Raw genomic sequence first — 17,081 nt, 5'->3', positions numbered from 1 at the left:
AAAAGGTTTTATGGTTTTTGACATGGAGTCCTGCGGCGATCCGGACTGAATTGTTGGGCGGTGCAGGTCAGCCGCCGAAGCCGGTTCCGAGGGGAACCGAATGGAATGCGATGCATTTCCCTTTGCAAGCACGCTGCCAGCCCGACTCCAGCCGCTAACACGTGACTCACTTTCCCGAATGAACGGAAAAATGGCAATCTGTAATTAGCCAAATAAGGGAAAATATTAACAGATCTCAGTGCTTTGAAAAAAGCATGACATTTCCAAAGCGGATTTGTAGGAGAGTGTCAGTGGTCTTAGAACCTGTCTGGCGTGTATTTAATAAAGCGCAGTAAAACATGGACAATACTGTTCGGAAGATTCAGATATAGATGATTATTGCGACAAGGCTGCAAACTGACTGCCTAACCCGGGAGGTGTTTGAATACATCATTACCGTACAGAACGCTGTTCCTCTTTGTCAAATATTTTTTGAATTTCGTTTACCATTATAATTTCGCTAATATAAGTAACATACATTATTAGTCATTTTTTATTTTATAATATAATTTTATAAACATTTATTTTCACTTGCATCACATAGTCAACTTCCGGTAGCCTACCGAAGTGAAAAATAGAATATTGACTCAAGCCACTAGGTGGCGATATAAAGTGACTAGTCGCTGGAAGGTTCGTTTGTGTAGGTTACTGGAAGACTGTTGTCATTGTAACCTTAAGCACTGCCCATACTGAGCCTTCATGAGAAGTAGTCTGTCCTCCACAAAATAATTACAAAATATTATAGTTACAAAAAATGTATCACATTTTCATTCAGAGGTAGGCTACATCTTCTGTTTCTTTGCCAGGAAAAACCTCTGTTTCCCAGCGAAAATTATTTGGTTGAACTACCAGCTTTAGTTTCTAGCTTGACACAAATGGAAGTGAACAAAGAGATTTAACATAATAAAGCAAGTGAATAAATTCACGTTTGCATATTTGAAAGATTTATAGCGAATAATCATGTTGACCAGTGACAAATAAGATAATTCTTCATGCGCAAGCGCAAATTTAATTTAGCTACTCTGGCAGCTTTTGCAGGCAACGTAACCCCTGCTAAGCTACTGTGTTGTGCATTAATTTGTACACCAGGCCAAGTCTGAATCCTTGGATGCAATGTGCAATTTTCGAAGCCAAAACGGGGAATCACCGTTTGCCGGCGGAACACGTGAGGAATCAGTCTGCATGCATAATTAACGGGAGGTGGCGGTGACAGGAGTAGCGTGCTGTATCCTTAGTTCAGCACGTGCACCATCTTCTGATTTGCTCCACAATGTCACATTTGAAAATGTGACAATGCCCACGCTCTCCTTTTCTGAAAACAAGAATGGGACCGATGGCCGAATGACTTAAATGACTGGTGATTTCGTGGGAGGTTACCCCTTAATTAACTGCCATGGACTGCGCTCCATTACAAGATCACCCCTGGAGGAGAGTAGAAAGGTAATATTCCATCGCAAGGCGCGTTAAAGATGCGTTGTGCTTTATGGTGCACTGACCGTTGCATAAAATGCTGTGGTACTCTTGTCATCCTGTTTTATTATCGACACGACGCCGATAACAGACCATGATTAGATATGGCAATACTAGTGCTGTCGTGTTTAAAGCAAGACAAAGGGGTGCTTCACACTCCCGAATATAAAACCGTAGTAACAATGTAAGCGTTCGCAACGGAAAGCTTTCTCTGTATTTAAGTGTTTGAGCCATTATTGGCATGGCTCGGGTTACAGACAATTTAAATTTTTAGATTTTAGTTCGCTATAAATGCAAACCTTTCATAATGCTACAATTTATCATTTTATTTTTGCCGATACATGTTATTGAATTCAGTTGATTGTATTTATTAAATATTTATCACTGTTTCGTCATATGTATTTGATATGTTGGTAATGTTTATAATTCAACACTTACATTTGATTTTACATAATAAACGTTTTATTCCTGTTACTATGGTTTTCTTCGCATGTCACGTGACACCACAAGGTGGACGTATTTCAATGATTTTAGGCCAATAATTCGCCATTATTGATAGGGCGCGTAAAACATAATATGAAAATACGAATTCGGTTTACTGTGGATTAAAAACTCCACCAGCATACCCCGGTGTGGCTATTTAAGCGTTTGATCCAGTGTATTACTGGGCTCGTGACACGATGTCTGTGTCAGCGCCGAGGTGGTTAGTTCAATCTAAATGACTTAAGTCATTTTTCTACATCTAATAATCACAGCTATCCCAAGAAATTTAGAGGGAAAAACACATTAAAATAGGTCAAATTCAGTATCATCACTATCATTTATTTTACTTTGCAATGTTTAATGTTCAGAGTGAGTCGGTACATCACTATCATGTATTTACTTTGTGATGTTTAAAGTGGGTTTAGTGCGTGTTGGGTTCTCATTGTTTTGTAATTGCCAAACTACAGCGATTTGTTGTATTATTCCTCATTCAAAGTCTTAAGTACAAGTACAGAGCCCTAGTCGAACATTGAATTACCGCTATTTATAGTTACGCTGAGCTACCCATTAGTGTCATTTTCGGATTAACTGTATAGATGTCAACTCCGTCATCTCTCCAGGTAAACTCCCTGGGATAGCTAGTGTGTTGACAACATGCTGCTCGTGCTGGAATCTCTTATTCTCCTGGATAGAAATCCACCAAATTTCGAGGTTTTTTTAAATTTATTATTTCGGTCAGGTGGTGCGGCGCGGCGGGACAGGGCGTGGCGCGGGGCGGGGCAGGGGGGGGGGGGTACACGAAGCCTGTCCCATGGCGCAAAGGGCAGGGGGTGCAGCCAGGGCAGATACAGAGCGTGGGCGGGATTTGTGCCCACAGCTGCCACAGTCAGGTCGCGGTGCTGCCCTCTTGTGAGGAAATGAGGAAATGTCAGAGCTAATTATGTAATTTGTGGAGAACTATAAGGAGAAGGTGACCTGCTACTAATTAGCCAATTTGTGTCGCATTTTCACCTTTTTTTCTGCACGTGGTTTTGCTGCAAGTAGAAACTGCAGTGCTACAGTTAGGAGGAGTGATTCGCTGGCTTTTATTGAGAGGAGACTGATAGTGTATTTGTTTTGTTTTATTACTTAAGGGAATCAAAACTGTTGTTATTTGGTACTGGCAGGTAAGTGTACGTGTGAAAACTGGCTTTAGATAGTGCTTCAGATTCAACTTATTTCTTTACACGCTTTGCCAAATGTAGCCCACATATTAAGTCTCCCATACATATAAAAATCCAGTACAATTTTTTTTTTTGATTTAACCAAAAATATTGGTGAAATTAACCCACAATTTTCACCAAGAAGCCTACAAAAAGCCCTAATAATGTAGGTACCATAGCAAAGCTTGAGAAGAAAAAAAAAGCGATTCACAGCGAAATCCCGCAACCAGTGGGGGAGATCCACCATGGAAATGAAGGTGTGGGCAACCAGTGGTGGAGATCCACCATGGAAATGAAGGTGTGGGCAACCAGTGGTGGAGATCCACCATGGAAATGAAGGTGTGGGCAACCAGTGGTGGAGATCCACCATGGAAATGAAGGTGTGGGCAACCAGTGGGGGAGATCCACCATGGAAATGAAGGTGTGGGCAACCAGTGGTGGAGATCCACCATGTAAATGAAGGTGTGGGCAACCAGTGGTGGAGATCCACCATGGAAATGAAGGTGTGGGCAACCAGTGGGGGAGATCCACCATGGAAATGAAGGTGTGGGCCCCACTTCTCAAAAAATAGTGAGTTGAGATTTTTGTCATTTTTTTTGGCATCAAAATAAAACATTCTTACTTATGAAATCTAACCTGGACTAAAATTAAATTTTTACCTGCCAGTACCTGTTAGTGACCTGCTGTCCAAATCAGGATGGGAAGGGTGTGGTTTCAGACAGTCAGGCAGGTCTTTTTTGTAAGTAGAGGGTTACACACGCACACACACACGCACACACACACACACACAATGTCTAACATGGAATGTGCCTACTCAGGAATATCTGAGCTAAAAGCCATAAATCATTGAAAGAAACACAGATTAATGACATAAATAGCCGCACTGCCTTTGGGGGGTTCAGGAAACTCCATAAGGTGTTTTTCTTTAACAGTTAAATCTTTCTCTTTGGTGTGTGTTCCTGTATAGTGAAGCTTTTGGATTGAGTCCAGATAAGACATTCAGTCCCCTGTTAACTTACAACCACTTATTCAATGTATAACGTACAGTATCAGTTTTGAACAAATAGCAATATATTTTCCCGCTGAAGGTTCTTTTCATAAGCTTGGCTGGAGACATAGACCTGATATAAACATTTGTTCTCAGGATGAAAAACAGCTGTATATTATTGTTGCGGGGGGGGGGAGTATGGTTTCTTATTTGCCAGAATATTCTCAGTTTACCATGATGAAAATGTGTTTATGTCTTAAAAGAAGTTTTGTTTTGCATAGTCTGTTTTGTGTAGCCGACCAAACATTGAAATGAGGTCCATGATGCCATATAACCAAGACCCAGAATTCTCACACTTTGACTGGAAACAGGGTATTTCTTTAATCTGTTGATATGTTGTAGTATTACTGGCTATGCATGAAGAATTTTAATAATCTGTTGCTGTGTTTCCTCCCTTGCTACTGACCCAGGAACGCTTTGCTTGTACTTGCTCACAAAGGTCAAAGACTGGATGACATTAAGCTGAATTTAAATCGGTTGTTAGCGACAGCCGCATTTCGGTCAGGTTTTCCTCCAGTCAGGCTTCAGAAATCCAGAAATCATATTATTGTGAAACTTGGTTTGTATGATGATCATTGCTGCCTTGGTGCTCTCCGGGGGGGTGGGTCCATGTATACAGTGCAGGTAGCAATATCATTTCACGTCATATGGTTCTAATAAGCAGTCTGGTGAAAACCAAATACCGATGTTCAGGATTTCACGAAATGCGGTACACTAATAGAAAACAGAAAGTAGCCTTAATCTAGAAAGAATGAACTTGGTTTAACAGGTATTTTGGAGAACCTCAAAGGTCTGGGGAAAGAGGCTTCAGCAAGATTGCTTTGTACCCTGAGTGCAGGTGTATGCCAGCGGATGCCAAATCTGCCCATGCAGATCCTTTATCTGGTTGATTACATCCATCCATCCATTGTCCAACCCGCTTATCCTACTGGGTCGCGGGGGGTCCGGAGCCTATCCCGGAAGCAACGGGCACGAGGCAGGGAACAACCCTGGACGGGGGGCCAGCCCATCGCAGGGCGGTTGATTACATTTAGAACCTTAATTCCACTATACTGCAGAATCCCATCATCAACTGGCAGAGGAGCCAGTCGTCAATTGTCCTGCTATTCGGCAGATGTTGAGAGAGGCCTCATTACGCTCATGCCAACTTGAGCATCTTAGCTTTCAAAAATCTATCTTCAAATGGAACTTTCATGAATCAGTGTCTCTAGAAATTTGACCAAGGAGAGAGATGCCCAGGTCCAGGTTTGGAGACGTGTGTGATATGAAATGCATGATGCTTTTTGAGCTGAAAGTGGAAGAGCAACATAGAAGCTCAGCAATCCTGAAGGTCTTGCTCCTTGGTGAACCTCCTGTCCATTATTAAATAAGTTATTTTTCCAGCTGGGAAACCTTTCTGTAGAAGGTTCCTCTTGTCCCATGCTACTGTCCAGTGTATCCATCCCTTCTTTTGTCCCAAAATGATCTTTTTCCCAGTTAAAAGAGCTGCAATTAGAAGAGTAAAGACTCACTTAGGGAAAGTGCTATTTTCCTTTGTATCTCGGTAGCAAGCATCTCCAAGTAAAACGGAATGGGCGGTCCAGGAGAAGCGTGGAAGACTATTCATCAGGGTGTAAGGCTAGAGATGAAGAACATTCCCCCCGGTGAGGTTATATGTCAGCAAAAGCCCAGGACCACAGAGTCAGCTGTGATCTGTCCACTTTTCCGCTATGTTCTGCGTTTCTGGGAATTGCTGTCTCTGGGTGTGCCCCAAAGCCAGTGACCTTGAATGAGGAAATGGCCATCTCACTAACGACTGAAAGTTAATTAGCAAAGGAGGTCATTATTTACTGCACTTTATAACACCAGCTTACATTTTACCCCCTTTCCCGATGTAATTGATTTGAATTCTTTGATAAGGGCTGTATAACGGTGGTGTTTCCGGTTGCGGTAGGGTGTCTGAGCATCAGTGTTGGGCATTTCAGGTCCAGAAGCTACAAATCCAGAGCAAGATTGTGTTTCTATCAGTTGAGCATGAAGAGTCACAGTCACAGCTGGTTAGTAGAAAGGAAATCTTGGTCTGGATTTGTAGCTTCTGGACCTGAAATGCCCAACACTGCACAATGCTTATGTCATGGAATGCAATGTATGACCAGAGACTGATGAGGCCACCTCTATCTCTCCTCTAGGGACTACATGGGGGAACGCTCCAACCTGTCCAGGAGTACAGGCCATTTGACAGGTGAGAAATTAAAAGCTATCCCTGCTCAGAAGTCCCCAAATCCTTTTTTCCCCCAGAATATAAATCCCAGGAGACATCCACTTCGTGTTTAGTATATGGTCGAGGCGTCCCTAATCAGTCTGGGTCGCCATTTTGTATTGTGCGTGCCCTTTGTGTCACCTCCGTGTTGGCAGTCATGATCACATATCGCTGTTTTTAATCACGTTTGACGAGCTTTTGGTGTACAGTTTAAGAGCTGCGAGATATTTAATCGCTGCCAGTGCAGCTATGATTGCGTCTTCTGGGACTGCCTCCGAAAAAGAATATATATAAAAAATCGGCTCCGTCATTTTATCTCGCTTGAGGTTTTTTCCTGGCATTCGGAGGCGGGGGGCGTCTGCCATTTGGCCCCAGGCAGCCCCAGCACCTCTTTCCTTCCTCCTTCTCAGAGATGGGCAGAAAAGGGGTTGATTTGCGTGCGGATCCATGCTGAGGTGTAACACAGCTCGTAAATCCGACCATGCGGCAATAAAACTCCCTGATCAATACGCGGGCACGGCTCACGCGGAGGGTCTGACAGTGACTATAATCACCACCTCTCGGCAGCCTCTGCCGCTCTGCCCAGCTTATCTGAACTCCCATAGTGCTTTTTATTATTATTAATGTTTCTATTACCTACGTGTTTGCTTTGCTGACACTGCCATTTAGGCTAACGTTCGTTGGTCCACATTTTAAATATTTATCCAGCTGGATGTTTCCAGCAGCGGTGTGGCGAGACCTGTCCTGTTCATTTAATTACTGCGTTACCTGCTCCGTACACGAGAGTTCAGTAGTAATAATAATTATCTTCATTATTTTGTTTAGCCAGCCGACATTCCACCCAGGGTGCTCCCCTGCCTTGTCTCTTGTGCTTTCTAAGATAAGCTCCAGCCTCTCTCTAACCCTGAACTGGATAAACGTTTATACACCATGAATGGACACTTCCTGTTTAACAGGAAACAACCCCAGAGCTTTAGCCGACGTTTTGTGAAGGTCTTCTCAAAATTGGCCGAGAACGTTCCTACTGTATTATTGATGGAATGTTATTTCCACTGTTTACATTTAAACAAAGGTCCGGTAAACATCAGTACCAAAACATCATGACCTGAAAATCATTTTAACACAATTAATGTAGAAAAAATTGTTTTATAATAAAATGATATTTTATAAAAGTGCTATATGGGTGCACTGCCAATGTACCATTCAGCCTCGAACCCATGACCCTGGAGGGGTAAAGTGACAGTGTTACCCGCTGTTCTATCCCACGCCTTTCATTTGCTTTTATATTATTATTGTTCTGGGAACATCAGGAAAACTTGATACTTTGAATATACACATTCCTTAATTGTCACATTTTATAAACATTCCTAAAATGAAACATTGTTAGCAGGGTTAGCTGATATTTTTACATTGCATTCTCTTAAGGTGATGATACACAATGTTGCCAGGCAATTGCCATCCAGGTGAGACAAAGGGCAACTCATCTGGATAATCGTGAAATGTCGCCCACTGCTGATTTAAAGTTTTTCAAATAGAAATGTGTTGCCCAATGTCAATGAGAAAGTGTCTGAACAAGACTGGAAAGCAATTGTCCAGCAACGTTACTCAAAAAGCTGCCCTGTGTATCATCACCTTTACAGTTTTGTATTTGATATTTCATGAAAGCAGTTCAGGTTATGAATCAATCCCAAAGGTACAACAGTAGGTACATCCTAAGATTTGAGCTAGTGATGGGTCCTTCACTTATTCCTAGCCCCTTTAATTTGCTAGCTGTTCTAAATGGCTGTCCTTAACTACTATAACCACCAACTTCCGCTCTGTCATTTTTTCATATTAATGATGTTCATCATAATGCTGTCAAATTGGCATCACGGTAATTTTGTTTTGCAGACTTTTCGAGCGACGAGACGGAAAAGGGCCCCCCGCTGCAATCTCACACCCTCAGGGATTTTGAGCAGGTACGTCACCCCTCTGTTTTTCGCATGCTTACTTATTTGAAAGCTCCACACATGACCACAATGATGTGGTTTTGTCACATAGAGGTCTGGACAGGATCAGCAAACCCCACAGTATGTTTGGGAGCTCTCAGTATGGCAGGGTTCGGGCTCTGGGACAGACTGATCCAGGGCTGGCCCAAGGCAAAAGCGAACCGAGGGGTGGTGTCAGGCCCAGTGGCCACCAGCCCCCCCCCCCCCATCTGATCAGCATGACAAAGTGGGAAGGAAGATGACAAATGACAACTAGGTTAATCAAATTTTGCTTAGGGCCCTAAAAATGTTTGGGCCAAGCCTGGACCCGCCACTGGTATTTCTTTTGCCTGTTATGGCTCATCCATTGTGATCTATGCCTAGTTGATTTGCATTGTTCCACGTGTCTAGCTACCATGACCCACAGATTCTGACATATAGGAATGGTCTGGAGAGGCGAGCGATTCTATTCTTTTTCTGGAAGTATGGCTTAAGATGGAATGCAGTCTGAGATTGGAGGTGGAGGTGGGGTATTCGTATCTGGCCGAGGTTGCCAAGCCCACCTGCGAGAAGATTCCAAACTCACAGGAAGTCATGAATCACGGCCAGTCATAATTTAGCAGGACCATTCTGCTTCTCTTGGGACACAGTTTCTGTAATCCTCTGAAGTGTTCCTGGCCCCTTACAACTAGAAAGAGGGTGACGGATTGTCCTGCAAGACACTGGATCCCTTAATGTGCACCCAAGTACTGAGAAAACATCTTTCATGTAGAAGGATGAAAGGATTGTGAGAAAATATTTGTTCTTTTAATTCACAAAATATTATCTCTTTCTTTTATGTACTTTATATTTTAATTGAATTGTTTTGTTTAAATACCCTTTATGTTAATCTTAGCAGCTGTTTACCTTAATTTTTTTCCACTGGAACAAGTTTTTGCTGTGGAAAGGCTTTGATAATATTAAAGCATATTCAGAAATGTTGAGCATCTGCTGGTACACAAGAATCAGTGTATGATCTTTGAATTTGAGGGCAGAATCTGGCATCGCTTATTACTCTTTAATTTGTTTGCTGTGCGATGGCAAGTCATTTTCAGTCTAAATAATAATTTAGCATGTTGATGTCAGTGACTACTTGGAATTTTGTAATTAAAGAATGGAAAGCAATTTTTTCCTTACCAGAGAGGAGTTGTTGGCTGTATATGAAACAAGACAGTCACATGACAAGCAAAAGTGTGAGTTGGACCTAACCTAGACCCGGCAATTATTTTCCTGTGGAGCCAAATTTGAGCTTTACCATGTCAACACGGGATACTTTTAATGATTATTTTCATGTGTCACTAAAGCAACAATAATAGAATTAAATTTTTCCCTTTTTTGAAAATGGATTGGAAAAAATCAATAGAACCAGTGCATTTTTTATATATAACTTGTATTTTCATAATTCAAAGAAAGAATTGTGTACAATTTTTAATATTTTTATGTTAATGTTTATATGGGTCAGCCGTAGGGGCGTCAGAAGCATTTTTTTTTCTCTGTTAAACACTGTAGACAGGGCAGGGCCACAAACCTCAAACTCCATTTAGTCCCCTGATTAATGAAATTTCTGTATGTGTTGTAATGTTTTACATGATGAATTTGTTTACTTTTTACCTAGAAATGCAATCTGCCAAATAACATTCATCATTCATTTCCGTTTTAAGATTTTAGTATCTAAAAATGGGAAAGATCATAATAGACTTAAAAATAGAAAGCATATGGTAATTTAGAAATTTTAGTATTTGATTTTCCTCCAATTAAGTAATTTACTATAATCTTGGTTAATAAAGGATTGTGATAAATTTCAGAAATTAATCGATTTTTGGGTTTAGATCCAATGTAACGTATGGTTTAGCGTAGTTAATTTTCTGCTACACAAATATAAATGGTTCTGTAGGACCAATTTGAAGACACGGTTGCCTGCAAGGCAGGACTGGATATCCAGAGACAACGTGGCATATGGGAGCGCTGTCAGCCGCGGGGGGGGGGGCGGCTAACAGCATCATAGAACCATCGCGCAGTCTTGTACGCCCTTGCCATATTACCGAAGACTGTGCCTGCTCACGGATAACACGCTAACCACTAGCATGTGTCTGCCATGCAGTCTGGCCTGAATTATTTTCCATTTTCTTTCATTTTGGCTAAATTTGCTTTGATTGGGTTATTACTTTCTGACCTGACAGGGATCCTCTGCGGTTTATGTAAATTGCAATCATTTCCAATACGTACTAGTGCACAGAAAGCCTCGTCTGACGCGATATCAGTCACACCCAGTACTCTTGTCCAAGATCTGTAGCCCTAGTGTTTAGCTAGGAGCGCACTAGCGCCACCACCTGGTTGATGATAAATAGCATAAATACGCCTTATTTGGATTGACAACAGGACAGAAGATGGAGTGGTTTAAAGATCAGACCCGTTTTTGAATGAGGTTTATTTTTAAAAAGGATGTCACTGGATTGAGCTTAATTGTTATGGAGGCGTCGATGACGCAGTGACCGTTTGACAGAGGCACAATCAAGATGGACCGAGGGGACGATGTCTGTGTTCTTGGACAGAGTCCATAAGTGAAGTCTGGTGGGCGACTTCTCATCTGGCTTAAGGAAAGACGGCTACATGACAGCCTCTGTCTTTACACGGATTCCCCCCCGCTCCGCATGCAGGTCTAACAAATGTGTTTCAGATCGGTTTAATCCCAGCCCCAGCCACTTGGGAATGCTTACGTTTCTCAGAGGGCAGATGTGAATTTTTATGACATATCTGCGGGCAAACACTGTTGTTCTCCATCTGTCCACGGGGTTGAACGGGAACAATTACAAACAACCAAGAATATGTTTTTTTTGTTCCCCCTTTATTTCATTGCCCGACTAAATTGTACAATTACAATGAAGTCAAGATTTTTACTGTGGTTATAAGTCCATAAAGCAAACACGTTTAATTGGTTTTGCATCGTTGTCCAAATACCTCTTAAAAAGTAGAATAAAAACGGAGAGGAAACATAAAAATTAGTAGTTTTAATGAGACATCCGTGTCGAACATAGTCATTAGAAGTACCTGATACTGAATGCTGCCTTAATGAGTCTATGTACTGTGTTGTGTATGTATTTGATTTAATTTGCAAGGGATTTCCAGCAGATGAATAACGTATGGTTCGATTAGCGCTGGCGTGTATTGACTCAGGCTGTATGCTGTCTCATGATCGCCGTGTGTTTTATCGGCTGGCCTTTTCATGCGTGAATACGCCGTAAAATTCATAGTAGCATATGCCCATCGAGAATGCAAGAAACTGGCGTACGTAATTAATATCCTCTACTCAATAACCTCAATGTTCAGTGTGACAAATATAAAATGCTGACTCATCTAACGAGTCACTTCTGAAAAGGTGATTTATCGTAAGGACGTTAATACTGGTAGGCCTACGGGAGGTATGGCTTACTGATGCTGAAATACATGGGCTTCAACGGCTTTATGAAATACACTTTGTAAAGAAAGCAGTATTTCGGGCATATTTGTAACAATATTTATATCACCATGGATATCTTCCTCTAAAACAGAATGGGACACCATGACAAAAAGGGCTAGAATCACTTATTTAATTGCGAAGTGACAAAGTTGCCATTGCACTTAAACAGCCTGCTCCTGTTTCCAATTATTAAGTAACTGCAAAGTCATAACGATGTTTACTTTGTTACAGTAACCATATGGGTAATTATTTTATTCAGTTAAGGCAGGACACATCTGCTTTGAATCCACTTTTAGTTACCCTTATGCTCTGACTCATGACTCTGCTCGTGAAAATGTCCGCTTATTAAAGATGACTGATGCAGATATTTTATTGGAATCTTAGAAAAAAAAAATGGCAGGCCATGTTTAAGGGGAATTTAAACCGCACTGCGCTGCAGTTTAGAGTACATTATTTTAGAAGCCCCAACGGAGTTTAAAACAGATATTATTAATGAAAATGTTTCTCTGGTGGTGGTAGCGGTAACTGTGCAGCTGTGATTTATGTCATTTTATTTTTATTATTTTTTTGTAATTGTAATAGTGTTGTAACTGGAGTTATTGTAATTTTAAAATAATTTAAGTTGTTTTGGGTGACATAGTAGCTGATTGTCTTGTGCTGTTGTCTAACCCCTGAACGTCATGCCATCTGACACTGGTTTTAGTTGCATGTGGACGTTCTCCCACAATCCAGTATTGGATCGCTTTAGTGTTTGGGTTCAATTGGCGATTGCGTGTAGTTGTTAGTACCCTGAAATTGATTGGCGCTTTGCCTTACGATCTCTCAAATGGGTTTGTAATAATGAAGACCGAAGTGAATAAGTGCTTATTAAAACATAATTAAATTAGTTAGGTTAGTTTTTTATGCATTTTGATTTTTTTTTTATTTAAGTACAATTGGGGCAGTGCAGCGTTACACAAAAAATGGATTGGCATGTGCATAATGATCTAAGACAAGAGCTGGTAGCTGTTTTTTTAATTGCTGGATAATACAAGCACATTTAATGTGTCTGGTTGCACTGCTTTTCTTATGGCATCTAGCAATAGTCGTATATTGTTGCGTTGTGTCTGGTACATTGTAAAAATGCTTTTGCGGCTATGTGAAATATTACAGTTCAACCATCAAAGTCCTAAACTTCTGTCGAGAATTTTATGATGCTGAAGCTTGAGTCAATTCACAAAATGAGTGAATCCTAACTATCTGGTTTAGCTGTGGTGTTTTGTAAATAATGGTCTTGCCATAGAAAATTAAGGAGAACAAGAAGCGGGTGAAGGGTCTGTATCATGTAGCAAGATTTCTTGTTTACTGGATTTATAACTTTTCAGATTTAAGATAGTCTGGCCTGAATGTAAGTAAGCAAAGATAAAGTTAGTTTAAACTGGGGTACCTTATATCCCACAAGTTATCTGGCTAAGCAAGAAATCTTGCTTCATGATGCTGTCCCTAGGTTGGATGTAATGTGATATAAGGTCAGTAAATACAACCCGCAGAAGCTTGATTTCTCGAGGTAGAAACTAGTTGCATATTAGCTTTGACTGATGCTGAAAACAGTTTCTGTTTTTATTGCGCTACTCTACCATCATGTGCTCCAATTAAAATAGTCACATTCCCAAAGAACTTCTGCCATCTTTGTCCTAACCTTCTTAAAGTCTTAATGTTCATCCTTGACTAGCATGTGCTGCTAAATGTTCTGGAGGTGTTTCTCTCCGCTTTTCTCTTCCATTCAGTGTCTTCACGTGAGCTCTATTGTCAGTCATTAGCAAATATGAGGATTCATAAACTTTCTGCACAAAAGCTTGAGAGTTACTGGTCACTGGATTGGTTTTATGTATAATATTAGATTACATAACTGTGCTTTACTTATCAATGGTATTTGAATGTCACAGCTGCTTTCTTTGTGATTTATGTAACAGCATAACTTCAGAGATGATGGAGGAAAGCTCTTCAGAGAATAAATCCCATGCTTCTGAAGGCTTTATTTAACCTTAAATGCCATAATGGAAAGCCTGAACAAAATGAGGACTGTGGTAAAACCTGTAAAGTTATACTGAGTTGTATGAGTGTAAGGCTTCAAGCCACTTTAATTTCTGGTCCCAAGATCCTGCTTTTTTGTTGTTAATACTAAGTCAAAGCTATGGAGATTTAAAGCCTATAAATTAATCTTACGATTTCGGGTGTTTTGTCGCCACCTTGAGGATATACGCCACTAAAAAAAAAAAAATCAAATCGAAAAAAATAATAATAATGTTGTGGCAAACTGAGAGACTACGAAGTCCTAAAACTTTAAATATACTATATAACATCACATTTTAATACCTAATTGTGGTTAGTTGTGTGAAATTCTCATGTATTTTACATTCTATTGCAGGGGTGGGCAATCTTATCCCCAATGGGCTGGTGTGTATGCAGGTTTTTGGGATAACCTTTAGGTCTGCTGTTCAAACCCAAGTGTGAGGACTCTTCAGCCAATCAGTTCTCTAATTAGTAATCTAATTAGGGAGTTGCAGCGAAATTCTGAATACACAGCAGCCCTTTCTGGATAAACTTGGCCACCCATGTTCTATTGAATAGCCTTCTAAAGTATTTTAATTATTTTAATACATTTAATTTTATATAACTAAAATTGCTTGCATCCTTATACAGCTTGACTTGTATGCTACAAATTAAAAAAATTACAATGTTGCTACAATTTTGGTATCATCGATGGAGGAAAAGGTCAACAATCACATCACAGCTTTTGTAGAGGCCTTCATTTGTGGTGTATTTTGCATTTGTCTTATAAGAACTGTTTATAAATATGTCCTATCAATGGCTTTTCTCCTTTACTATCTTTCATAGATGACATTCATGCTTTAATTGATATTTTAACTTCAGAGTTAAATCAATTTTTCCTCTAGAATATTTGACAGTGAAGGGTGCTGACTGCAGAGTCAGCTGATAATGTTGCATTCTTGATCTTCAGTGACGTTAGGGAGAATATGAAGCAAATTAGCCCAGTTAATTAAATTGGTAACACTTGATGGGGCACAAATACTTAGTAATAACTCAGTTACTACTGAAGTACAAATCATGAACAAATATAGTTTCTACTTAAGATGAAAGATGTTATGATTTATTAATGATGAACAAACATGAGATCAGTTTTTCAGCATTCATTTTTGTTCCCTCGGTAGTTCAAAAAGGTTTACAGAATTAAGAAATATAGTAACAAATATAGTAACTGCTTGTTATGAAATATGCATCATGATTCATTAATAATGAAGAAATATGAGATCAGTATTTAACTTGTTATTAATGACTTCAGTAGTTCACAATGATTTACAGAATTAACATATGGTAACAAATATAGTAACTATAAGAGATTAAAACATGCATCATGATTCATTAATGATGAATTAGCATGAATAGTATGTAACTAAGACTTAGTTTGTGGGTAATTAATACATAACAGCATAATACAATATTATCTGTGCCCTGTCAAGTAAAGTGTTACCATTAAGTTAAAGCCAAATATTCTTCATTGATAGATGCTGTAGGGTCCCGTTCTGTAAGCATGTTTCAGTTTTATGCATATAAATGCAAACTAAGCTACATGCCTTTTAGAAGATGTAGAGTCACGCATGATTTATGTAGGTTTCCTCCTGCCAGTGTAAAGGGAGTGTATTTTATGTAAAGTGAATGTAGACGAGAAATTGCATACAGAAGGCTGCCCAAATAAGGAGCTCTAGCTTGTATCACATCAGTTTAACGTCATTTGAATGTTGTACTTGGCCCTCAATTAGTTGGTCTAGGTAGCAATCCATCAGCACTGGGTCGGCCACAGTACTGGTGCATATTGTTTCATATGAAAATCATTATGCATCTCCCTATAGTCAAAGTCTCTACACTTATTTGTGCAGCATTTCATGAGGTCACTTCCTGTGTATGAGGTAACTTCCTTTCCACGGACCAGCAGCATCCCGTGATGCCCTCACTGCCACAGATGGTGCCTTTATTGCTAATGTTCATCTCTGGGGGCAGACAAAGTCTAAGTATGGCGCCTGTGTGGTCACTGGTTTACTGATATTTTGTCCCCCTCCCCACCCGTTTCTCGGCCTCTAATCCTGGTCAGGGCTGCTGCACCCCCATGCTTGCACTTAATGCAACCCTCTCTGTGCTCAGGTATTGAACAGATGGCAGTTATGGATGACTGTGACCCTGGCCTGACCTGAATCGTTGGCCCTGATTGCATGTACTCTGCACTTTCATCTGTAAACGGATACATCTATACAGAAACATATGTTGGGTGTTGCAAGTGCACAGTGAGTGCAGTTTGGTATCCATGGCTGGGGTTCTCTCAGCCCCTAGGGGGGTCTGTGATAATGTGACATGTGACTTCCACCCCATGGGAGGTTTGCTTGAGTTTTTTTTTTTTTTTTTTGGGGGGGGGGGGGTATTTTTGAAGAGGAAAGTGAGCCTTTGTACAGGTGGGATGATGCAATCTCCCATTGTGGGGTAGTAATTCAGTCCCTTGAAGCCATTGAGTGCATCACTGTTTAATAATTCATAAAAAGATGGAAACAGCAGGAAGTACGGAATGGGATTGCTCAAACTCTTCGCGGTTTGTGTTTTTTTTTTTTTTTTGGGGGGGGGCATCCAAGGGATTTGACTATCTCCCAATGGCGTGATGTCCTATCTGCTTCATGACCATGGTTGACGGTCATTTCTGCATATGCAGAAGTCTTTTTGTTTTTCTTCCCATGCCCCTATTGGACCAGCGCGAGCCCATCAGGAGAAGCCGGTCCTGTAGGGGATACGGAAGCAGACGTGCGGCTAAAAGCCGGGAAAGACAGTGTACGTCCGGACTGGCCTTCAGGTTGGGTGTCCCACAGTGAGGATAGTATCGATCGGGACATGGCTGCAGATGCATTAGCCTGGCTGGCTGGCCGACCCTATCCCTGGGGGGGCTGGATGTCACAGAATCAACGAGAATGTAAAAGATCTGGTGATGAGAACACTGTTAAACACTGTACTGATGGCTTTGAAAGTGAAATGTTTCTCTCATTCTTACAGTAGAGATCCTATGGCGAATCTATATCATGTGCGTTTCTTCAGTTTT

At 40.7% G+C, this 17,081-nt stretch overlaps 1 protein-coding gene across 1 annotated transcript in view; it reads left to right on the top strand.

Moving 5' to 3' along the window:
• Window positions 1-1,270: 1,270 nt before the first annotated feature.
• Window positions 1,271-17,081, top strand: part of LOC111841034 (myomegalin-like) — a 58,468-nt gene continuing 42,657 nt past the window's right edge. Inside the window, exons 1-3 of the mRNA XM_023806474.2 lie at window positions 1,271-1,479; window positions 6,411-6,463; window positions 8,372-8,439. Coding sequence (XP_023662242.1) covers window positions 1,433-1,479; window positions 6,411-6,463; window positions 8,372-8,439 — 168 coding nt within the window. The 5' untranslated portion in view covers window positions 1,271-1,432. The remainder of the gene's footprint in view (window positions 1,480-6,410; window positions 6,464-8,371; window positions 8,440-17,081) is intronic.

The sequence above is a fragment of the Paramormyrops kingsleyae genome, chromosome 21 (genome assembly GCF_048594095.1).
Source record: "Paramormyrops kingsleyae isolate MSU_618 chromosome 21, PKINGS_0.4, whole genome shotgun sequence".
Classification (NCBI taxonomy): domain Eukaryota; kingdom Metazoa; phylum Chordata; class Actinopteri; order Osteoglossiformes; family Mormyridae; genus Paramormyrops; species Paramormyrops kingsleyae.
The sequence above is the reverse complement of the archived record's forward strand: the minus strand, read 5'-3'. Positions and strand labels throughout refer to the sequence as shown.